This window comes from Hesperophylax consimilis, chromosome 27 (genome assembly GCF_061612785.1).
Source record: "Hesperophylax consimilis isolate HC1 chromosome 27, BYU_Hcon_1.0, whole genome shotgun sequence".
Classification (NCBI taxonomy): Eukaryota; Metazoa; Arthropoda; class Insecta; order Trichoptera; family Limnephilidae; genus Hesperophylax; species Hesperophylax consimilis.
Window position 1 is genome coordinate 6,791,718 of NC_142862.1, and position 21,139 is coordinate 6,812,856.

The 21,139-nt window shown below is 35.3% G+C and overlaps 1 protein-coding gene across 4 annotated transcripts in view; it reads right to left on the minus strand.

Annotated features, from left to right (window-relative positions):
- Positions 1 to 888: 888 nt before the first annotated feature.
- ATP7 (copper-transporting ATPase 1) overlaps positions 889 to 21,139 on the minus strand; it is a 91,060-nt gene continuing 70,809 nt past the window's right edge. For all 4 annotated transcript variants that reach the window (XM_089648459.1, XM_089648457.1, XM_089648456.1 and 1 more), the window contains exons 14-28: positions 20,293 to 20,401; positions 19,569 to 19,728; positions 19,372 to 19,465; positions 16,584 to 16,781; positions 16,011 to 16,164; positions 15,503 to 15,650; positions 12,312 to 12,468; positions 10,458 to 10,593; positions 8,569 to 8,711; positions 7,588 to 7,680; positions 7,285 to 7,395; positions 6,578 to 6,727; positions 6,208 to 6,278; positions 5,811 to 5,924; positions 889 to 3,463 (exon numbers count right to left, since the gene is read on the minus strand). In XM_089648459.1, the coding sequence (XP_089504585.1) occupies positions 3,361 to 3,463; positions 5,811 to 5,924; positions 6,208 to 6,278; positions 6,578 to 6,727; positions 7,285 to 7,395; positions 7,588 to 7,680; positions 8,569 to 8,711; positions 10,458 to 10,593; positions 12,312 to 12,468; positions 15,503 to 15,650; positions 16,011 to 16,164; positions 16,584 to 16,781; positions 19,372 to 19,465; positions 19,569 to 19,728; positions 20,293 to 20,401 (1,941 nt within the window). In that variant the 3' untranslated portion in view covers positions 889 to 3,360. The remainder of the gene's footprint in view (positions 3,464 to 5,810; positions 5,925 to 6,207; positions 6,279 to 6,577; positions 6,728 to 7,284; positions 7,396 to 7,587; positions 7,681 to 8,568; positions 8,712 to 10,457; positions 10,594 to 12,311; positions 12,469 to 15,502; positions 15,651 to 16,010; positions 16,165 to 16,583; positions 16,782 to 19,371; positions 19,466 to 19,568; positions 19,729 to 20,292; positions 20,402 to 21,139) is intronic.

The following is a 21,139-nucleotide window of genomic DNA, read 5'->3' on the forward strand; positions in this document are numbered from 1 at the left end:
ATGAGTATGCTTTGTCTAGTTTACAATATTTTATTTACACTGCAAGCAAAAACAGTTTAAGAAATCACAAAAGTTAGTTTATTTATTTGTTGTTTTTGTGTTTTATTTGTAGAACGCCATTTATTTTTTGAAAAATTTAATTAAAATTAAATTTAATAATAATAAGTTATTTTCAAGTTCTGCAAGTATTTTATTTTGTATTTTAGTTACAGCTGTTTCGACTTGTAAGGTCATTCTCAAACTGTGGTTAGGCAACAATCAGACGATTATAGGATTTTAAATGTCAATAGTATCTAAATTGAATTTATTACTGACACTAATTCAGTGTGTGGCAGAGTGGTGTATGTGTATGAGAGCTATACTTATTTGTAATTTACGGCGGCTGCCCGAACCGTAAATTGTGTTCAGGAGATGGGAGATTGAAACGAGTGTCTGCTCAATTTAATTTAGTTTATTCGTGAGGACGAATATTACAATTTTACAGAACGCGGAGACGGTGGCAGAAAGAGTAGAGATAGTGGCGGTTGGATCGAACGTTGAAACAGGAATGGAGATTTCTCTTCTCATGCTCGCTTGCGTATAGCGGCGGATTAATTCGCGTTAGTTTTGCCATATTTGGGGGGAAATAAAGTAGTCCCACAAGTGCGTTATTATGTGGGGTTCAGAATCTTTTCCCCCCCTCCACACTAAATGTTAGGGTTTTTTTAATGGATTTATAATGACCTTACTGCTAGTTAGTTTTACTAAATTTAAATGACTTGGTAATTATGAATTCACTTTTGAATGTAATCTCCTCTAATGGTCAAGTCCTCGTCATTATCATCATTAGTTAATGTAGTCTTGATAAATAATAGATGGTGATCTTTAATAACCAAAATAACGTTTATTGTAACAGAGCACACACATTACAGCCATTACAGAGACTTATACTTTTGAGACCTCCTTCCTGTGCATGTAGTGTTACCAACTGAATGTTATTACATTGCCATATTACAACATCCTCCCTCAATGTAATAACATTCCAATAAATCGCACAAATAACTCTTTACTCAAAGATTTAGTGAGAATATCCGCTGGTTGTTCGCCAGTTTTTATGTATTTTATATTTATTTTATTATTTTTCACTAGATCTTTGAGAAAGTGAAAACGAATATCTACGTGCTTCAAACGTTTAATAGATTCTGTAGCTGCAGTCAAGATTGCTGACTGATTATTACAAAAAATGTTTACCGGACAAACATTTTGAAAACCAAAATCATTCAATAAGTTTATCAACCAGCAAGCCTCACCAGCAGCCATACTCATAGCCACATACTCAGACTCAGTTGACGACAGGCTCACAGATGCTTGTTTCTTAGAACTCCATAATATTAAACATTTTGAGAAAAAGAACATATAACCAGAAGTGGACTTTCTATCATTTATATTACCACCCCAATCTGCATCGCAAAAACCCTCTAAACCTACATCTGTGCATCTGTAAATCAACTTATAATGTAATGTATACTTAACATAGCGCAATACCCTTTTTAGAGCAGCTAACAATATATTATTTGCACAATATTGATACCTACTTAGCATGTTGGCCTGTGGCCAGATGGCGGTACAGGTGCAAAACAACACGGAATGGGTTGACACTACCATAGACAACGTGTTATTCGTACCAGATTTTTATTTTTTTTTTTTATTTATTGTCAATTTTTTTGATACATACAGGTATATATATAATTATACAAAATATAAAGAGTAACAAAAAAATCCCACAAAGGCGAAGCCTGTGCGTGGGCATTATAAGGTGAAAATCAAAATAGTGGTGGTTATATTATCTATGGTTTAAATGAAAAAAGAGATATGAATAAAGAATAAAAAATAAATCATATAGTACATTGGTTATTTTAATAAAAAAAACAGTTTAAAAGAAGAAAACTATTTTTATATTGTGAATTATCAGTGTCTTTATTTTTTTATATATTTTTAAATTACAATATTATACAGTTTTAACAAAAAAAATTGTCAGCGTAAAAATATTTTGGCAATCATAGTACGTAACTAGGATAAGATTATACATAGATAAAAATATAATTATTCGTCTCAAATATTACAAAACTTTTATATAAAATATTACAAACTGTGCACACGTGTGTCTAAAATGCATTTCCATACAAAAGCTGTTTTCTCTACTCGCATATTATCATCATTTTAAACAGGTTCATAGATACAAATGTTATGTAAAACCATGTTACATCTCAGACCCCTTGTCTCACGAATCAGTAATACAGAATTAAAAAACATACAATAATAATTATGGATATTTTGTTCATAGATCTAATAGACCTTAGTAAAATTGTTATTTTTATTTATGTATTGTTCTACAGATGGACATTATCTTTTATTGATTTTGTATACGGTGACAACTTAGCTGTAATGACCTTGTTTATGATTGCATCTTGACTAAAGTGGCCTCTTTTATGGTTTTAAATTAGCTATCATGACCTTATTTTATGGTATCATTTGGGGACCTCATTTGTGGTGCCAAAATAGATGTCCTTATCTACGGTGTCAACTTGACAATGGTGACATTGTTTAAAGTATCAAATTAGTTTATAGTAAGAGGTCATGATGAGGAATAATGGGTGTCAAAAAAGATACATATTATAATTTTGTTTATGGTCTCAAATTAGCTACAATAAACAAGGTCATGACTGTGTTTATGACTATATCTTGGCTATAGTGGCCATGTTTATGCTGCTATGTCACTATGTTGCCAGATGTACATTCTTATTATTTTAATTCTGATTTAAAGAAAATAACCCTGTTGATTTCAGACAAGATTTCACCTGTATGTAGTATTTAAAAAATAATTGAACACAACTTAAGATCATACGTTTTTATATAAGTTAAAATTAATACAGCATTAAAATTACATGGGAAGAAACGATTTATGAAAACATTTTTCTTCAAATTGATAGCACAGTTTCGTCTCTAAATTTAAAAATAGTGATGTGATTACTGTTGATTTATCAATGAATGATAATGAATATGTGATGATGTCCAACCTCCAATAGGTGTGGAACAAGGAGAAGTAAAAGAGATGATTTTAATCTAGGTACAAAACAAATTGATAAAATATGTATTGGCATTATGCGCACCTATTCTATGGAAGCCAAATACGTATTCGAAATCAATGACAAAATGTTTGATCACTATTGGAGACCGGTTTTGAATACTGCATCGAGTACTGATCAACTGCATCTTTAGCCCAAGCTGATGTGATGTAGGAGACTGGGGCCGAAGATACAGCAGAAGAAGACAGCACGGCAGCCTGAGCAGCGGAGAGGTAGAACATGGACCCGTGGAACTTTATGCATTGATGCTGCCCTGCTTCTTTGTAAACATGACCGTCATAGCTTCGTCTTCATCTTGCAGTAGCCTCGCTTTCGTGCTTTTTGTACGGTTGAAAAACCTGAAAAAAAGAAGCCATTGAAAAAATTGTTTAATTTAGAAAAAAGCATTACCTCAACAACTTTGAAACCTGGGACTTGAAGAGACCCATTATATAGGAGGGAGAAACACAGAGGCCCACAAATCATCCCACAGCAGAGTTGTTGAACACAAGAACGAGCTGTAGAAGCGACCAATTCTCACGCGATAATCTATATTATATATAATAAATCATTATCAACGGTGTAGAAATGTTCCCGGCTGTACACCGGAGCTGAAGTGATCAATGACGCTAGTTCTTCGGAGCATATTCTATTGAAGTGCCGATAGAAGAAAAAAATAAATATACATTATAAAGACAACAACGTCTGAACTCTAAAGATTGCAATGTAAGACAAAGCCAAATAAGTAGGCGCAGCACTACGCTATGGAAGCCACAACTAAACAGGTGAGCACCTCAGTACTTCTTTTAAATACCTAATGCGCAAATAGCACAAATACATGCTTCATACATATTTTAATTAACAGGGTTTAACATTAACAAAACAATCACCAAAAAGCTACATCTCCATGGTTCACATGAAATTTAAAGCCATTTTGCCTTATTCATTGCATATTATTATTACCTTATTTTTAATATAACTAAAGGCACCAAAAATCCAGCTGCTTAAGGTGCCATTAAAAAAATAAATATTAGTGTAAAGTCACTGAAAAATTATTTGCCTACCGATTTGAAAGAAAGCAACTGATATTGCGATTCAAATTAACTAGTGGACTGTTTTCGTGAACATGCATGTGCGCTAATACCATCTGTATAGAGAATAAAATCAGAAAAGCTTGCACTAATATCACTAGATTCTACTTTTTATTGCATAAATGAAGCCTCTTTGACGGCTTACAAAATAATTAATCTGTAAATGTCAAAATTTAATGGTGTTACAAAAACGACAAAGTATAAATGTCATTATTTATTTAAAAAAACCTTTTGATTATTTTTTTTCTAGTGGGATATGTATTGAGGTAGCATATGTAGAAATAATAAAACTAGTTTATTTATTCATATAAATATACTTTTTTGACAGTTGTCTCTTTTTTTGTTTTTTTGTTTTAGATTCTTAGATGGTTTGAGCATGTAGAGCAAATGAGCGAAGAAAGGAGTGTAAGGAGAATATATGACGCAAATGTGAATGGTAGCAGAACGGTGATCAGGGACGCCCGAGGAAGACATGGCACGATCAATTGAATCAGATACTTGAGTCAGGCCATGTCAAGAGTCAGATAATAGAAGATTATGGATGAATGTGAATGAGGCAAGGAGTGTGTGCCGAGACCGAGTTGTTTGGCGGTCAGTCCTCCCTGCCTACCGGAAACGGCGTGATGGTTAGTTAGTTATTTTAGAAACATAATCTGATAACAGAAAACCATTTCAATTATTCTGATGTTTGGGCAAAACTCATCCAGGTAATTTTCGCACAGTTCTGTAAATTATCAGCGGAAGTTAAAGAGGTTAAACCTTTCGACTCCTACTCTAGACAGGCCAATCAAATCGATTATCTCCTCACAAAATAATTTTGATATTTGATTAATTTCACCAGAAGGAAAACGAGGTTGCTTCGAACACCCAGTCACGTCCACTACACACTTCTATTGATTTATCTCTTCAGCGGGAGTATTACATTAACTCTTTGCATCAACTGTTGTTACGGCAAAAAGTCCATACTCACACGCGGCTGTATCAACAGTTGATACGGGAACTTTGAGGGCCGATATTCCAGCGCACTTTCGTCATAAATGTATTTTTTGCTCACTTGGACATTCGTAGAACTATCACGATGCTGACATCTACAAGAATTTCTCAAAATAAAATTGTATTTCATAAAAAAAGATCGATAATCAAGTGCGCCTTTTCGCGCCTTTTAGTCCTTTAGTTTACATTTTTGTCAACGGATGGCGTTAGTACTAGTATGTCATTCACAACTAAAAATGATAAGTGATCATGGTGTCCCACTTGTGTCTATCAACGCAGTGGCCTAAGTACACACACGCCGAGTGAATGGCGGGACCACATTCAAAAGATACGGTACGTCGTTGTATGAAATTTTATGTTTTTGTTTTTATAAACATCTAAGAGTGTTGACACACGAGGATTTGTTTTCATATTGTGGAGAATAATCTATTCTGTCCATATAGTCCAATAAATCATGCCAGAATGCTATAATTTGACATTTAATTGCGTGCATAGGTATTTGAAAATATGTACCGCGTACGGGTGTAGATAAAACGGAGCAAATTAACGCATTCAAAAGGTTAATAAAATAAAGTATGTACTTTGAAATTTTAATAAAAATTAAATAAAAATGGATGAATACCTTGAAAGCGGTCCAGTGTCAGCAGTGTTGTTGGATTGTATGGCCTCCACACTCACAGTGTCCAGTAAGATTGGTCCTTCTGCCTCTAGCTGGGCCGCCGTCGGTTTTTTAAACCTAAACATTCAATCTAATTAAAATCAATTGTTTTTATAGAAATCTCTTAGATTTCTAACCCTGTTTACCTACAGAGTTCAAAAGCGTTGTAACTTCGGGATTGCCTCACAAACTTCTAAATTAAAACATCGGGGTCTTGGACTTTATTTATTATGGATAACTAGTTTAATATTACACCAAACATACATGTTGTTGTTTAAATAATTACTGTTGTTGCAATTTATAACCCAATGGTTTGCCACATACTACGGTGAACATTTGAAAATGAAATGTAAGAACTTACATTTTTAATAGCAAACTGGATCCAACAACAGACACAGAACTCATTGCCATGGCAGCTGATGCCATCCAGGGCTGGAAAAAATAAATTAATTAATAAGTCATTTGTTATGATAATTATTAGTTTTTATTATCCGGCCTTACTTCAAATTTCAACACTCGTACAAAATATTTTACAAAAAAATATACATTATTTTTTACAGTAATTCTAGGCCAATGCAACTAGCCGTAAAGAATGTATGACAGCGATCATACCATAAAAGTCATACATCACAATTTTTGGTAGATTATATTACAAATGTTAGGAATGCTATAGATTATATTGATATTCCAATCGGTAAAACTCTTGTATTGTATAAAATAAAACTACATACCTGCAGGATAAATCCATAGGAAGCCAGAGCACCAGAGGCCAGGGGAATACCCAGCAAGTTGTACACCGATGCAAAAAGGAAGTTGAGCCGCACTCGGTTAACTGTACTGCGAGAGAGCTCGATACAACCCACCACGTCCAAGAGGTCACTCTGGAAACATAACATATAATAAAATACAAACAAAGTATTAATGATCAATTTATCATTATTTGCAAAAAACCTTATGGTGAAACATGCCTATTAAAAGTGTAAAATGTTCATCCGAAATGAATGGAGGCTGATGTCAGCGTAATGGAACAAATTAAAGAAAGGAATAATTCTACGGTTTGGGAATACAGAGTAAATAAATAGGGAAAAATTGTCTGGGCATCCGAGGGAGACATAACACAATTGAGTAAATCAAAAACTCTAGTCGCACTATCAAATTAACTTACAGAGTGAACTGGTAGGACTACTAATAGGCCACCTCAGGAAACACATGCAGATGCAGGAAATGTGAAGAGACTCCGATTCAACAATAAGAACAAGGCTCATATACCTGGGAAGACACATTGTGAAACCAGGAGATATAGCCAAATATCCAATGAACTAAATACCCCAGTGAACTTTATCAAAGGGACCGGATTAAATGGGAGATAAACCGTCTTCCATCTTATAAAAATAAAAATTGCCAGGGTTTAGAAGAAAAAGAAGGCTTAATTAATTACCCTCATGAGGACTACATCAGCTGCCTCGACTGCCACATCTGTGCCAGCCGCAATAGCTATCCCCACGTCGGCCTGCGCTAGAGCCGGTGAATCATTCACACCATCGCCAATCTGCAACAAAACATATTACATTACTTAACTGTATTAAAATTATATATAGTACATTAAGATTTCTTATAAGATCTAACAGTTCACCAAACCCGAAGCCATGGCTTCTATGTTCAACTGAACTATAAGGTCTAAACATGGTCATGATTTTACAATTCGTAAATATTTCACAAAAAAATGTTTTTAATTCCTCACCATGGCAACACGCTGCCCCAGCTCCTGTAGCTTCTGAATCTTGGCCACCTTATGCGATGGCAACACTTCAGCAAACACCTGTTCAATGCCAACCTGAAAATAGCGAAACAAAACATTCATTCAACACAACTCAAAAACTTCTATCTTCTGTGGCTTAATTAATGTCCAGGTTTCCTTGGAGAAGAATGTAGAAAACATAACATCGTACTATTTGGATTCTTTAATGTTGTTTATGGTTGGTTACAGTTCTCCCATATAATTATATTGGGATGTTTTAAACTACATAAGTCACATATGGCGACCATCAAATCGACCATCGGCCCATGGTCCAATGGCCCAATGGTCCCCATTAACACTTAAAATGCCAAGCTTCCGAAACCTGAATACTATCCTAGTATGCCAGAGTAAAATACCGAGCTGCATGCCATGCGCCAACTGACACTATTTTCGTAATAACTTACAAGATTTTGTGTACAAATCCTTTGCAGTTTTCCCAGGATAGTTACGTATATTCAGAGAAATGTTTTTCCATAAAAAAATAAGTAATGTGAGGCTTTCCTGAAATACTATGACTTTTGTAAATTGGAATTATGACAATTGATATGGAATTTTGCAACACAGATAAAATTAAAATATTTGCCAGAGACGAAACGACAAGCTAGAAATTATTCTTAATATTAATTAAGATACATTATTTACTTTCAAAGCGAATAAAATATGTTTCGTATGCTAGGAGCATTTTTTAAGGTACAAAATACAATAAAATCGGGGCAAGTGCGGCGAACTACTGGCAAATCCGCTATTGATTCGCTGGCACATGACGGGAGCAAACGTCAGAAATCCGCTATGGATTTTGTGTCACACTAGCGGTTAAATGCCATTTCTCAGCCCATTTTACTTGATCACAATTTGATCAAAAGCTGAAATGGGCTAAGAATCGGTAAGTCATTTAATGGTGTATAAATGATTAGCTTTTGTTACCTGTGCGGCAATCGAAGCGGCAGTATTTCTGTTATCGCCTGTGAGCAGTATAACAGTCATGCCGCGTCGCTTCAAGGCAGCCACACAAAGTGCCGCCTCCGGTTTCACTTTGTCCGCCACCGATATGGCGCAGCAAATGATACCTATACATCAAAATAATTCCACAATTTTATTCACCGAAATGAGCAAGAAACCTGCACTAATAAAAAACACTGGTATCGTAACATGTTTATTAGAATATATTTATAATCATTGGATTTGCTGTGCGATACTATGTCTCTAACCACTGGAGCGCCAACATGTTTGTGATAAATGCATTGAGTGCTGGAGATTTTCGTACGTTTGGTTTCGAATACGCCCACGCTCATTAAAAGAATCACACGTCTGAATATTGATACTAAAACAGATAAACTATTGACTGTTATATAAAGCCAATAAAATTACCTATATTTCGTAATTTATCTTAAGTTTGTTGGTTTTATAAACAAATATTTTATTAAATTCACAAACACGAGAAATTCGTCTGATTGTTTAGAACAAAAAATGGTTTAGAATGTTACTTAAATCAGGAAATTTTGCAAACATGTATTTGAAGTTCAATAGAACTAAAAACAAGATTTCAAAATTATATTGATAATAACATTACAATTTTCATTTTTTTATGAAAACCGGCAAAAATCGCTTGTTCGTTTTTCACTTAAAATTATCCTAGAATAATAAAAATCTATTTATTTGTTCAAACTGAATTAATAATAAAAATAAACACATGTTGAGATTTTACACCTTTCATTTAACGAGAATATAGAAACTGCATTGAAAAATAACACTTTTTGATAGGTGTAAAATTCAATTTCACATGTTATTTTTAATTTTAGGACTTTTTTCTCGGCTTATTTGAAAAACTTCAAATAAGCGGAGAATTCAATAACGAATACATTGATTTACAATACATAATAGAATTTGTGTAAAATAAACATTCACGGGAATTTTTAACTATATAGCAAACCAAGAGAAAAAAATTATCTCGCAACTGACATTACTTTGTATTTATGAATGTATTGTAGAGACATCTGTTGAAAAACGGTGAAATCATTTTCTTTATAAAAGTTTTAGCTCTGTAAATACCGTAGTTACGAGGATGCGGGAATTTTTAAAATAATTTTTAATATATCTCTTCAAATTGGCCAAATTTTGACCAGCGTATGCTCGCGCGTTTTGCAAATTGGCCAAAATGTGGGCAAATTAGCACCAGTGGCTAGGGAGAGAATAGACTGAATCTAGAAGGGGCTGAATTTGTAGGAGGGAGAAAACTAAAAAACCAACAAGAGGTTGTTCCGCAGCTGTGATGTTGAACAAAAGAGCAAGATGTAAAAACGATCTGTTCTCATGTCAAAGATAATAACAACCGTGTACCAATGAATGGAAGGCGTTTGCTGTTTTTCATAAGTTTGAACCGGTGACAAAGGAATCAATGACAATACAGTAATCTGCTACTCGATTATCTGACAACTACTATGTATAGGCCTACTGTCTGAGTTGAAAGCACAAAATGTATCTCTATAATTTGCCGGCTTTCGTAGTTCTTCAGTATTTTAGACCCGAGCACCATAATTCGCTTCTATGCACTATAATTCGCTGCCTTCACAAATTAGACCCTTGCCCAGTTTTTGGGGTGGTAGATAAGTAAGAGAGCTCTGTAGTTCTGTGGAGAAACTTTCCTGCGAATAGCGGTTAAATAAACACAGCATTGCCATTTGCCAAACATATGAATTCCGATTTTTGCACATAATCAGGGCCTTTGCACACAGACTTTATCTAGGTTTAATGATAGATTATATCATATCAGAAAGAGAGCTATGGAATAAGTGAGGTTAGGTTGGTTGGCATACCGTCCACTGCGCACAGCACAGCTGTGCGACCCAGGCTCTCCTCCTTCACCAGCGCCTGCTCCATGTGGGGCTGCAGGGCCAGTCCGTGGCGGAGCATCCACTCGCGATTACCCACCACGATCAGGTACTCTTTCGGCTGCAAATTAAAAACACAAATGTCATCAATAGTACATGGCAAAGCTGTGGCAAAATGAAGAATTCCATAGCCACTCATTATTAAAGTCAAAACAATAAAATGATAATTATCTAATGGGCTAAATTCATTTTGATCACCGTGTAGTTTTTGCAGCCGCAAAGCGTAAACCACGACAGTTCTGATCTGACCAAATTATCAATACAGTATTATTTTATAACAAAATTAGTTTTCACTGTGGAGAATTACGAAATAAACCTATTTGTGCATAAAAATATATCGGCTTTTCAGACTGGTGTTGAGTGATATCAATTGTATTGTTTTATGAAAAATAATATTAAGTATCAAAGAATTGTCCAAAATTAAAAAGATATAACAGTACTTTCCGCGGTAGTATTATATTGACAAGATGCTCAACTACTGTGATACAACTATGATATAAAAGTTGAGTTTTAATGAAAAGGCTAAAATCATTCTTACTAAAATCATCTCATTTCGTATACTCCTTTGCCCTTTTTGTGCTAAAAATACTTCACTCAACTCGCGAGCTGCAGCTCCCCAGCGGAAATATGATATGGTCATTTACCATGTAGATGTTTATATGTTATTTTCATCCCTTTCTCTTCAATGGAAAATACATGGAAAAGAAAAGAGACTTGTTATTCACATGTCTTCTATGAGAACAATCATTTTAAACCTACAGGGGATTTTGAAAGTTCTAGTTTAGTCTTGAATTAGAATTGGCGATAATAATGATGATAACAATGATCTTAATATATCAATCATTAACAATGATCTTAATATATCAATCATTAACAATGATCTTAATATTTGGTGAGTATTTTTAATAAGAAATCCACTTTTGACTGAGATGTTCCTTCAATATTCAGGGACAATATTTGAGGATAAATATAATATGCAAGGATAAAGGATGTTTCATGTTCATGACTTTTATTGAATTTAAAATAATTATTATGCTTAGCATATTTTCATTCTTTTAACTCCCTCCCAAGACAAAATGTTGGGTTGGTTGTGAGACATAACATTGGGTGATTGGGTGGTACGGAGGCAAAAACCTCAGCCTTAGGAACCTATAAGCAACTGGAGAAGACAGCAAGAGTGGAGGCATTTCATAGAGGTAACCAGGATTCTCCAAGCAATGATGATGATGATGATAATAACAAATTGAAAACTGCAACAACCTATCTTAAGTACTTTTTTCTATTAACTTCACACAGAATGCCCCGAGGAAATAATTTCACTCGTGGATTATGTCATCTTTGGGGAGGTTGTCTAGGGGATATTTTTAAGAAAAGGATGCAGAGGGAGTTCTTGGATGGAAAAGGGTATGAGGGGAGGTAGGAATCTGGGGGTCAGTGGTCAGGAGAGACGGACATATGAATCCTCCCACTGCGATGCAAGGCGACGGGTCGAGAAAGTTCTGCTGGAGAGGTCAGAAGGTCTCCCTTAACCTCTAGATATAAGAACAGATCCTAAATTTGAGACTGTTGTAAATACAGAATCAATCATGAAATAGATTCCTTACCTCAAATAGATCCATTGACGCATTATAACCAGTGGCGTAGGAGCCAGCCAACTAGTATGGATTGAAAAGAACACAATCTATAAGATATTGTACAAAATCAGGTCTAGTCAGGCAAACTAAATGGGTATGGTATGGGATTAGCTAGGAATGTTATGATTACAAAATAATAACTTACACTAGACGCTGAATCTCCGATTTCTTGTAAATCTGCCATGCTGTCCGTGTCGCTGACTTCCAGAATACTGTCGAGCTGCTGGCGTTGCTTGGTCGTGGCGTCCTCACAAATGTCTATTTCTACGTCACACAGCATAGAGGGGAACCTGGCCTTGGGGCTGAGGAAGAAAAAACAGAGTTTATGTTAGAAAACACCCCTCAATTTAACTGAAGATTTCATCAAAGAAATTCCATTCATTATGCAACAAACCTCTACAACCAGCCTTCCTCTCGATTGAAAAAAAATTGCTTTAGATAGAAATAGTGATGCATAATTAGACAATCGAGTTCTAGAATAGTGATCATTAGATAGTATGACCACAGATATAGTTTCCATGAATGATCATTGCCATAAGCGAACGCATATTTATTTATTTGTGTTTTTTTTAAATAGGTACATAGTTACCTATGTCCTGATACAATCCTTATAATATGTACATAAAGGTGTCCTGGGGTAGAGTTCACTAACTTCGGGAGGTGATTCTACATGATGGTAGAAGTAAAAAAGATGAATAACTTTTTGCAAAATTCCAACTTTTTTTTTCCCATACATCTCCGTAGAAGAATGTTTATTTTCCCATAGAAACAATTCAACTTTTTTACGTTACCTCTAAAACGTTGGAATTTCAACAAAAGATTTTTGTCTTTTCTACTTATAAAATCACGTAGAATCACCCCCTGTCCACTTTACACCCGGATACCCTGTGTACCTAATTGTATCTTGTTCATAGGCTAGCGTCTAGATTAGTGTTTCCCACGGTGGGGCGTACGCCCCACCGGTGGGGCATAATGCCTCAGAGGTGGGGCACCACGCTTCAGAGATGAGACACGTAGGCATTCCACATATAAAGGGGAATACTCATCGGTCATACAAACAAATGCCTGATATGCACAAAATTGAAATATACGCCAAATTGTACTTAAAATAAAATGAAACCCGTTACATTTTCAAAAATTATCTAAACACACAGAAACTGTGCAGGATGTAGCTGTAGATGTAGATGTATATTGTATATTGTAGATGTTGTATTGATACAATACAACATCTAAAATATGCTGCTTAATTGTTTTATAGATAATATATAAGTATAATAAGGAAATATATAATTGGTTTCTAAGTTAAGTAAATTGCACATGTATAAACCAACCAAATAACTGTTAATTTTCCTAAAATAAAATATATGTAAAGAAAAATATAATTTTCTAATTCAAGGCAATGCCGAGCTTGTCTCGTCATTGTGGCTGTGTGTGTCGTGGACTGTCACTGGCTGGATGTGCGCCACAGTACCTACACAGTCGACTCGATATTTCGTAATCTATGGTTTAAGACATAGTAAAAATAATCTATGGGTTGTGACAAGGCAGATTGATGGGAATAATATCAATAATTGGTAATTGCTATCGTGATTGTGATTAAGGAATTGACATAACAATTAATAACATTAAATGTCGTTTCTTTCCTTACAGGTAATGTTTTGTAACTGAATGCTTTTATTTATGTAAATCTTGTGAGATTAACAAAATAAACATCTTCTTTCCTTACAGAGAAACTCAATTGTGTTTTAATTGACTGTGTCGTTCAAATAACAAGGAAAATATCATTATATATATAATTACAATAAGAACATGACACATGATTTTTCCTAAGCATAAGTTCGAATTTGTAATATAAAGCTGGATATCCGTGAACATGAATGATCACAGTAAGAACATGAGAATGGATTTGGCTTAGCACGAAAGCGAATGTGTCTTTTTAAGCTTGACTTTTGTGAACATGAATAGTTACACTAATAAAATGAGAATGGTTTATCTTAAATATGAGTGATAATGTGGATCGTCAAATTTGACTTCCATAAACATGAATAATTACAGTAAGAATTGTTTTTTTTTAGTATGACTGCTATTGTTTCTAATTAAACGTGACTTCTGTGAACATGAATTATTGCAGTAAGAACATGAAAACGGTTTATCCATAGTGTGAATGCGAATGTTAGTCACTAAGTTTGTCTTTTGTGAACATTTATAGTTACAGTAAGAACATGAGAATGGTTTTGCCTAAGTATGAATGCGAATGTTTGCCATTAAGCTTGACTTCTGCGAACATGGATAATTACAGAAAGAACACGAGAAAAAAAACGGGTTCCTTAGTATGAGTGTGAATGTGTCTTATTATGCTTGACCATGAATAATCACAGTAAGAAAATAAGAAGAAAGTTTCCTTAGAATGAGTGAGAACGTGTTGCAATAACTGTGACTTCTGTGAAAATGAATAATGACAGAAGAAAATGAGAATAGTTTATCCTGAGTCCTCGTATGAGTGACCACGTATGCCATTAAATTTGGCTTGCGTGAACATGAAGAATTACAGTAATAACATGATAACGGTTTTTTGCTCAGTGTGAGTGCGAATGTGAAATTAAGGCTTAAAGAAGAAACTTACACTAAGAATTTGCAAAGAAACTAACACAAAATTTCCTAACATTACTTTGCATACCAGAAAATTATCATTAACCTCAACTTATTTGGTGGAATGTGATTTTAGCGCCATAAGCGACTTATTCATTAAAATTATTATTAACCTTTCCCTCAACTTATTTGGTGGAATGTGGTTTTAGCGCCATAAGCGATTTACTCATTAAAAAAACTAAATTTATTGGAAATAACTAATAGAATAAGATTGATTAATTGATTGGAAATAACTAATAGAATAACTAATAACCTAAGACCGAAATTAAATAAGTTAGATCCGGACATAAAATTTATTTGTAGCAAGCGTAACTGAATTTAATTTCAGTTGTAATATATGTATTAGAAAAGCTTTTATTCAATTTAATTAGGGGTTCATATGTTTACAAACATATTACATTATGATTTTAGAATTTACCTGCTGTTTCATAAAAAAAGATGAGGTGGGGCGTCTGACTTTTGAAAAGATTACGGTGGGGCATGGCATAAAGAAGGCTGGGAAACACTGGTCTAGATGTACATATTTGATGTAAAGTACGTAGTAAGTACGAGCATAAACATTTGATGTCCCGCATCCTTTCTACAAAAAGTCACCGACTGCCACTGATATAGCTGCATATAGAATGTACCAGCAATGTCCAAGAGGAGTCTGTATGAATGCAATACTGTAAAAATAATATGTTATACCCAGTGAGTGCAGTGATGGCGGCCGAGATCTCTTGTGTGGTCCGCCTGGTAGCGCGGCAGCTCAGGCCGCAGCCCGGCACTGAGGTGAAACTGCTGCAGCCCCCCAGGGCCCCGGTGCCCAGGGCGTCTCGGCAGAACTTCACTATGGCTGCAAAATTACAACATTGTCATATTATAGAACCTGGATTTCACAAAACCCACACCGGTTTTGGAAAGAAAATATGGTAAAGTTCAATTACTCCGCTGCACTCTTAAAATAATGCTTGGTTTCAGCTTCATTACTACAAGAGACAACTGTTTATATCGGTGGAGATGGTAAAAGATGCATTAAAGTTACGTTATATCAATCAAAGTTTAAAATTCCAAGTGTATTGACAGTTTTGACCAATCAACATTTATTGTAAGTTGAGTTTGAAGATTAGTTCCTAATGCCTAAGGATGCATTGCTATCACACAATAACTATGCAAAGAAGAGATCTATTACGAATTCACAAGAGACAGTACATACCAGATGCAACAGGGTGTTCAGAGTTGGACTCTGCAGTCAGCAGCAGATCCAGCAACTTGATCAGAGTCTTGTTACCCTCAAAGAGGATCATGCGCACTACAGATGGCTTTCCATAAGTAATGGTACCAGTTTTGTCCATCACTACTGTCTTAACCTGAAAACACAAACATTTTACATAACTATAACATATATATAGGGTTTTACGAGACATACTTAATTTACTTTAACCAGTGATTCCTGACCTTATTTGGAGTAAAAATATGTATAAATAAAATCTTGGTCAAATTACTTTCTACCTCTGATTTCTAAAAACTCTGCTTAAAGCCAGGGCAACGCCGGGAACTTCAGCTAGTGTTTGAATAAATTTTTAGTTAACATTTAAGTATTTCCCAACCTTCCTCTTTCCTATCTCCTTTAACTTTTCAACTTACTTCAGCCTCGCAATGTGCCCTTATCGGGTATTATTAGTCCCAATTGCTCTGGACATTTGAGTCATTTGCGCAATATAACAGAAAATGAGTAAGCGATAGCCAGTAAGCTCAAAATGGAAGACCGGTCATCAATATATTATACCTTGTGGGCATTCTCCAGTGGCTCTGCCCCCTTAATCAGTATGCCAAGCGTGGCACCCACTCCCGTGGCCACCATGACGGCCGTGGGCGTTGCCAGTCCCAGGGCACATGGGCACGCAATGGCCAGCACGCTCAGGGCAAAGTGGAAGGCCGTGGCCACAACGCGTTCCGGATCAGAGCGGTCCAACATCATCATGCCCTGGCATGAGAAACACAAATAACATGTTATAAAAAGCAACATTAATGCAGCAAATAACTCGCCAATAACTAGTGTGATCACAATATATCATACACACCCACTATGAAAAATTACTACACTTAAAGACAGTTTTCATGATTTCTAGTTTTTTTATTTTTTTTTGGGTTACATAAAATATTTTTTAAAGTATACTACATAACAATTAATTTTTCATTCAACTTTATTAATAGTCAATTACAATTCGTGAGCATATATTTTTTAAAACATCTCTTGATCTCTCCACACATTTTCTTCCTACTTTATTTTTTCCGACTTTATGTCCGGTTTAAATCTTCGCCACAAGAAAAACTAAACCCTTACACTTTACCACAAATGATTATCTAGTCAATAAACATTATGCAAGTGAATTATATAAGCATAATAAATACAAAATAATACAAAAACAACACGTCAAATCACCAAACATCAAATGGGAAAATAATTTGCCGACTCCAGATAATTTCATATCAGAGGGTTCGGCTTGGTAGAACTTCTAATTGGACCTATAAATCCTACTGATCTCCAAGTATAAATATTTAAAAAATCTTTCGTAATCCTACATGTATTTAAAATGATTGATTTTTGCATTTTTATGTATAAATTCTTTGACAGATCTAATACGCCTAAATTTTGAATGAGAGAGCTAGGTATAATGCGAGTAGCCAAAATTTTTTGTTATTATTCTCATACCTTCATTCATTAGTTAAGGTGAAATAGGTAGACTTGACCTGAAATTTGGCATTTTTGAGGCCACTTTTAGACGTATGGACACTTTTCTAGAAAAAAACACAAATTGATTTCGAAAGATCGTTATTTTATCTTGTAAAGTAAGATGTAAAATTTTGAAAAATAATATTATTTTCATATCATAATAAAGTGTTACCGTTGGACGATGCGCAGATTTGTTGCATTTTCAAAGGTGAAGTTGTATTATACAACAAATATTTCAAATCATTGAATAATACAGTATAAACAATCAATAAATTATCTATCATAAGTATATATAAGAATTTTGTTTTTATTTCAAATAAAATTACTAATAAATAAATCCGAGGACGCGTTTCGTGACGAAAATCCCTTAATTGGACTATTTATTTATGGTATTACAAATTGGTATAGTTCAGATTTTTTTAGAAAAATAATTTACCAAGACATTATTGAAACATTAGAAATAATTTATGACCAAAAAATATATTCTTAAAGTATATAATAGTAATTAATTTCGATTCGCGTTTGTTGTTTTTTGATTACCCCGGCGCAAGCCGCAATTTTATCATTCTCCGCTGCAACAGGGCGGCGAGCGGACGTGTATTCCACGCCAGTCTAGTTCAGGGGTCTCCAAACTACGGCCCGCGGGCCGTATCCGGCCCGCCAGTGTCTTCCATCCGGCCCGAAACATCTTATGACCAGTGTCATCAAGGACCCGCGACAGCTAATGGCTAAGACCTTGCTCAGAAGGGGCGAAAACTCCGCACATTTTTTCGTGCGAATAAATAAATATGCTCGTTGGCGAGGTACTTGGCACCAATACATTGCGTCCACAAGTATCGGGTGAATATATCATAGGATTTTTTTGAAAAATCTTTATTTGATTCGCAATGATATCAAGGTCTGAGAAACGAGTATCAAAAATTATCTTCAAAGCTACGTTATCTAAAGCTATATTTTCATCCCTGAAAATTCTATTGTCTACCCCCCCCCTCCTCCCTAGGACAGAAAATATGGGTGTCTAGAAATTAAAACGGTTTTGGCCCTCCGAACTCACTGGAGTAGTCAATGTGGCCCTCCGGCTGAAAAGTTTGGAGACCCCTGGTCTACTTGATAACATTTTAAAGAAATTCTTCGCTTAAAAATGGGGAGGAATATATACCCTTGGAAAAAAGTTTTATTAGAAAGCACAAATTAAGACATCAAAAACGTATGTGGGAGATATATTTTCAGAAAAAACAAAGGTTAGTGATATTTAATTATCCATGTACATTGTACGTACTTATATGCTACAGAGTCGTTCGAAAGAATCAGTCAGAATAAGCAAATATTTTTTATAACATTTGGCGATAATTTTGTGTTGTTTAATTTCCAGGGAAAAGAATCAACTATGGACAGGTGTTTATGTCTGTCATCAGGAAGAAAGTTACAACCGAGAATTTAACAACAATAATTATTGTTATTTCATCGGAACCATGCTGTAGTTTTCGTCATCCGCGTGAGTGTACGGCTCGCAGAAAAATTAATTCGGTATTTCTGTCTCGGTCTAAAAAAACGTCCGATCGCGAGACCGTCTTTTAACGAAATTTGAATTCTCGTCCGCTGGTTAAACCGCCTTAAGATTAAGAACTATTTTCAAGACAAAATTACTAAGATAATTTATGGACATACATAATGGGTACTTTAACCATGTAAAATTTAATACTTATAACTTGTAATAGAACGTACTATGGGTGTCTAAATAAATAAACATATTTATACGGGGGTGGATATTAAAGCGGCGCCATCTATACTGGATGAAAAAAATATTTTAATATGTAGAACTAGATACTTAAGTACTCACATGAGGAGGAAGGTTGTCTATGTTGATGAAGCCACTGATAATCCAGCAGAGCAGAGTCAGCACCGAGAGACCAATCACAATAGGAACGAAATATCTGCAAGAGACAAAAAGTAAATCAATTATAATTCTGCTTGTTTCAATTTGCAATGTGACATAAGGCATTGACGACCCCCTTGATAGAGCAGCAAGCTCCTTACCCGGCTATGCGGTCGGCCAGCTGCTGGACGGGAGCCTTGCTGACCTGCGCTTCCTCCACCAGGCGGCAGATCTGAGCCAGCGTAGCACTCTCCCCCGTGTGCGTGGCCTTCACAAACAGCACGCCGCGCTGGTTTACGCTGCCGCCTATCACGGCCGCCCCTGGAACAATCAGATTTACATGACATGATATTTCGTCAGTTGCAAACATAATTATTTTATCTGCAAATTCTGTGTCTAATTTTTCATTAAGTCATGGTACTGTATTTATTTACAGGAAAGTCTCATATGACTTATTTTTATTGTGAAGAAAGTTTATTTAGCTGGAAAATATAATAAAACTCGAGAATATTTTCTTATTTATTTACCTAGAAAAAAAAAAATTACCTGGGGAAACTACATAAACATTATAATAAATATAATAACATTATCTGGTAAGACAGTAAAATTTACAATTTATAATTTTGCAAAAAAGCAATTAAGTTATTACGAAAATAGTGCCAGCTTCACATTCTAAGGGTTAATATTATAGTAAGAAAATAGTGTCAGCTTGACATTCTAAGGGTTAATATTATAGTAAGAAAATAGTGTCAGCTTGACATTCTAAGGGTTAATATTATAGTAAGAAAATAGTGTCAGCTTGACATTCTAAGGGTTAATATTATAGTAAGAAAATAGTGTCAGCTTGACATTCTAAGGTATATTATAGTAACAGTAATAATTTACCAATTTGTTTAGGAACCGGCATGCTCTCTCCCGTGATTAGAGATTCATCGCAGGTGCTTTGCCCCAGGACCACCCGGCCATCCACCGGCACCTTGGCACCAGGCACCACCTACAACAGGCACATTGGATAACATCAAGAAAGGATCACTTTTGTTGGACCAGCATCATAAGAAGTTAATAAAACTCAACTATTCCCTAGTTCCCTAGTTTTGTTGCACAGACAATAGTTGATTCTGTGCAAAGGAGGGCGGTTCGTCTGATTGACAATCCATTGTTAACAGAACGATTGCCATCTCAATGCACAGACGCAATATAGGCATGCTAAGTCTGTTCTACAGGTATTTCAATGAAGTCTGCTCTAAGGAGCTAGCAGCATTGTTCCCTTGTGCACTGGTACAGGTACGCGAAACTCGACGGACACGAGCGGAATACCCTTTCATAGTTGATGTTGGCTTCATGAGAAGGGTAATTTCTTCAACTTATTTTTTTGTAAGTCAGCTCGCATATGAAATGAGCTACGAACATCTTTTTTTAATACTTCATATAATCTGGGCCTCTTCAAGACTCCCTTTCTACAGCCCCTACCTTAACCCACCTCATAATGCTACCCAACCCGGTGGAGATATAGTTCCCCTGTCTTTACACTGCAGACAGCAGTGCTCTTGTGAGGTAAAAAATTGTAAATAAGAGCGCTTCCAGCAAGATATGCCTAGGCATTGCAAAGTAGAAGATGATCTGAATTATTGAAACATTGCTTGAGATGGCTGTAGCCTTGTTTGAGAACCAGATCTGAATAGCCAGGTACTTCCCAACCTTCCTCTACCCCATCTAATTCAATTTCCCACTC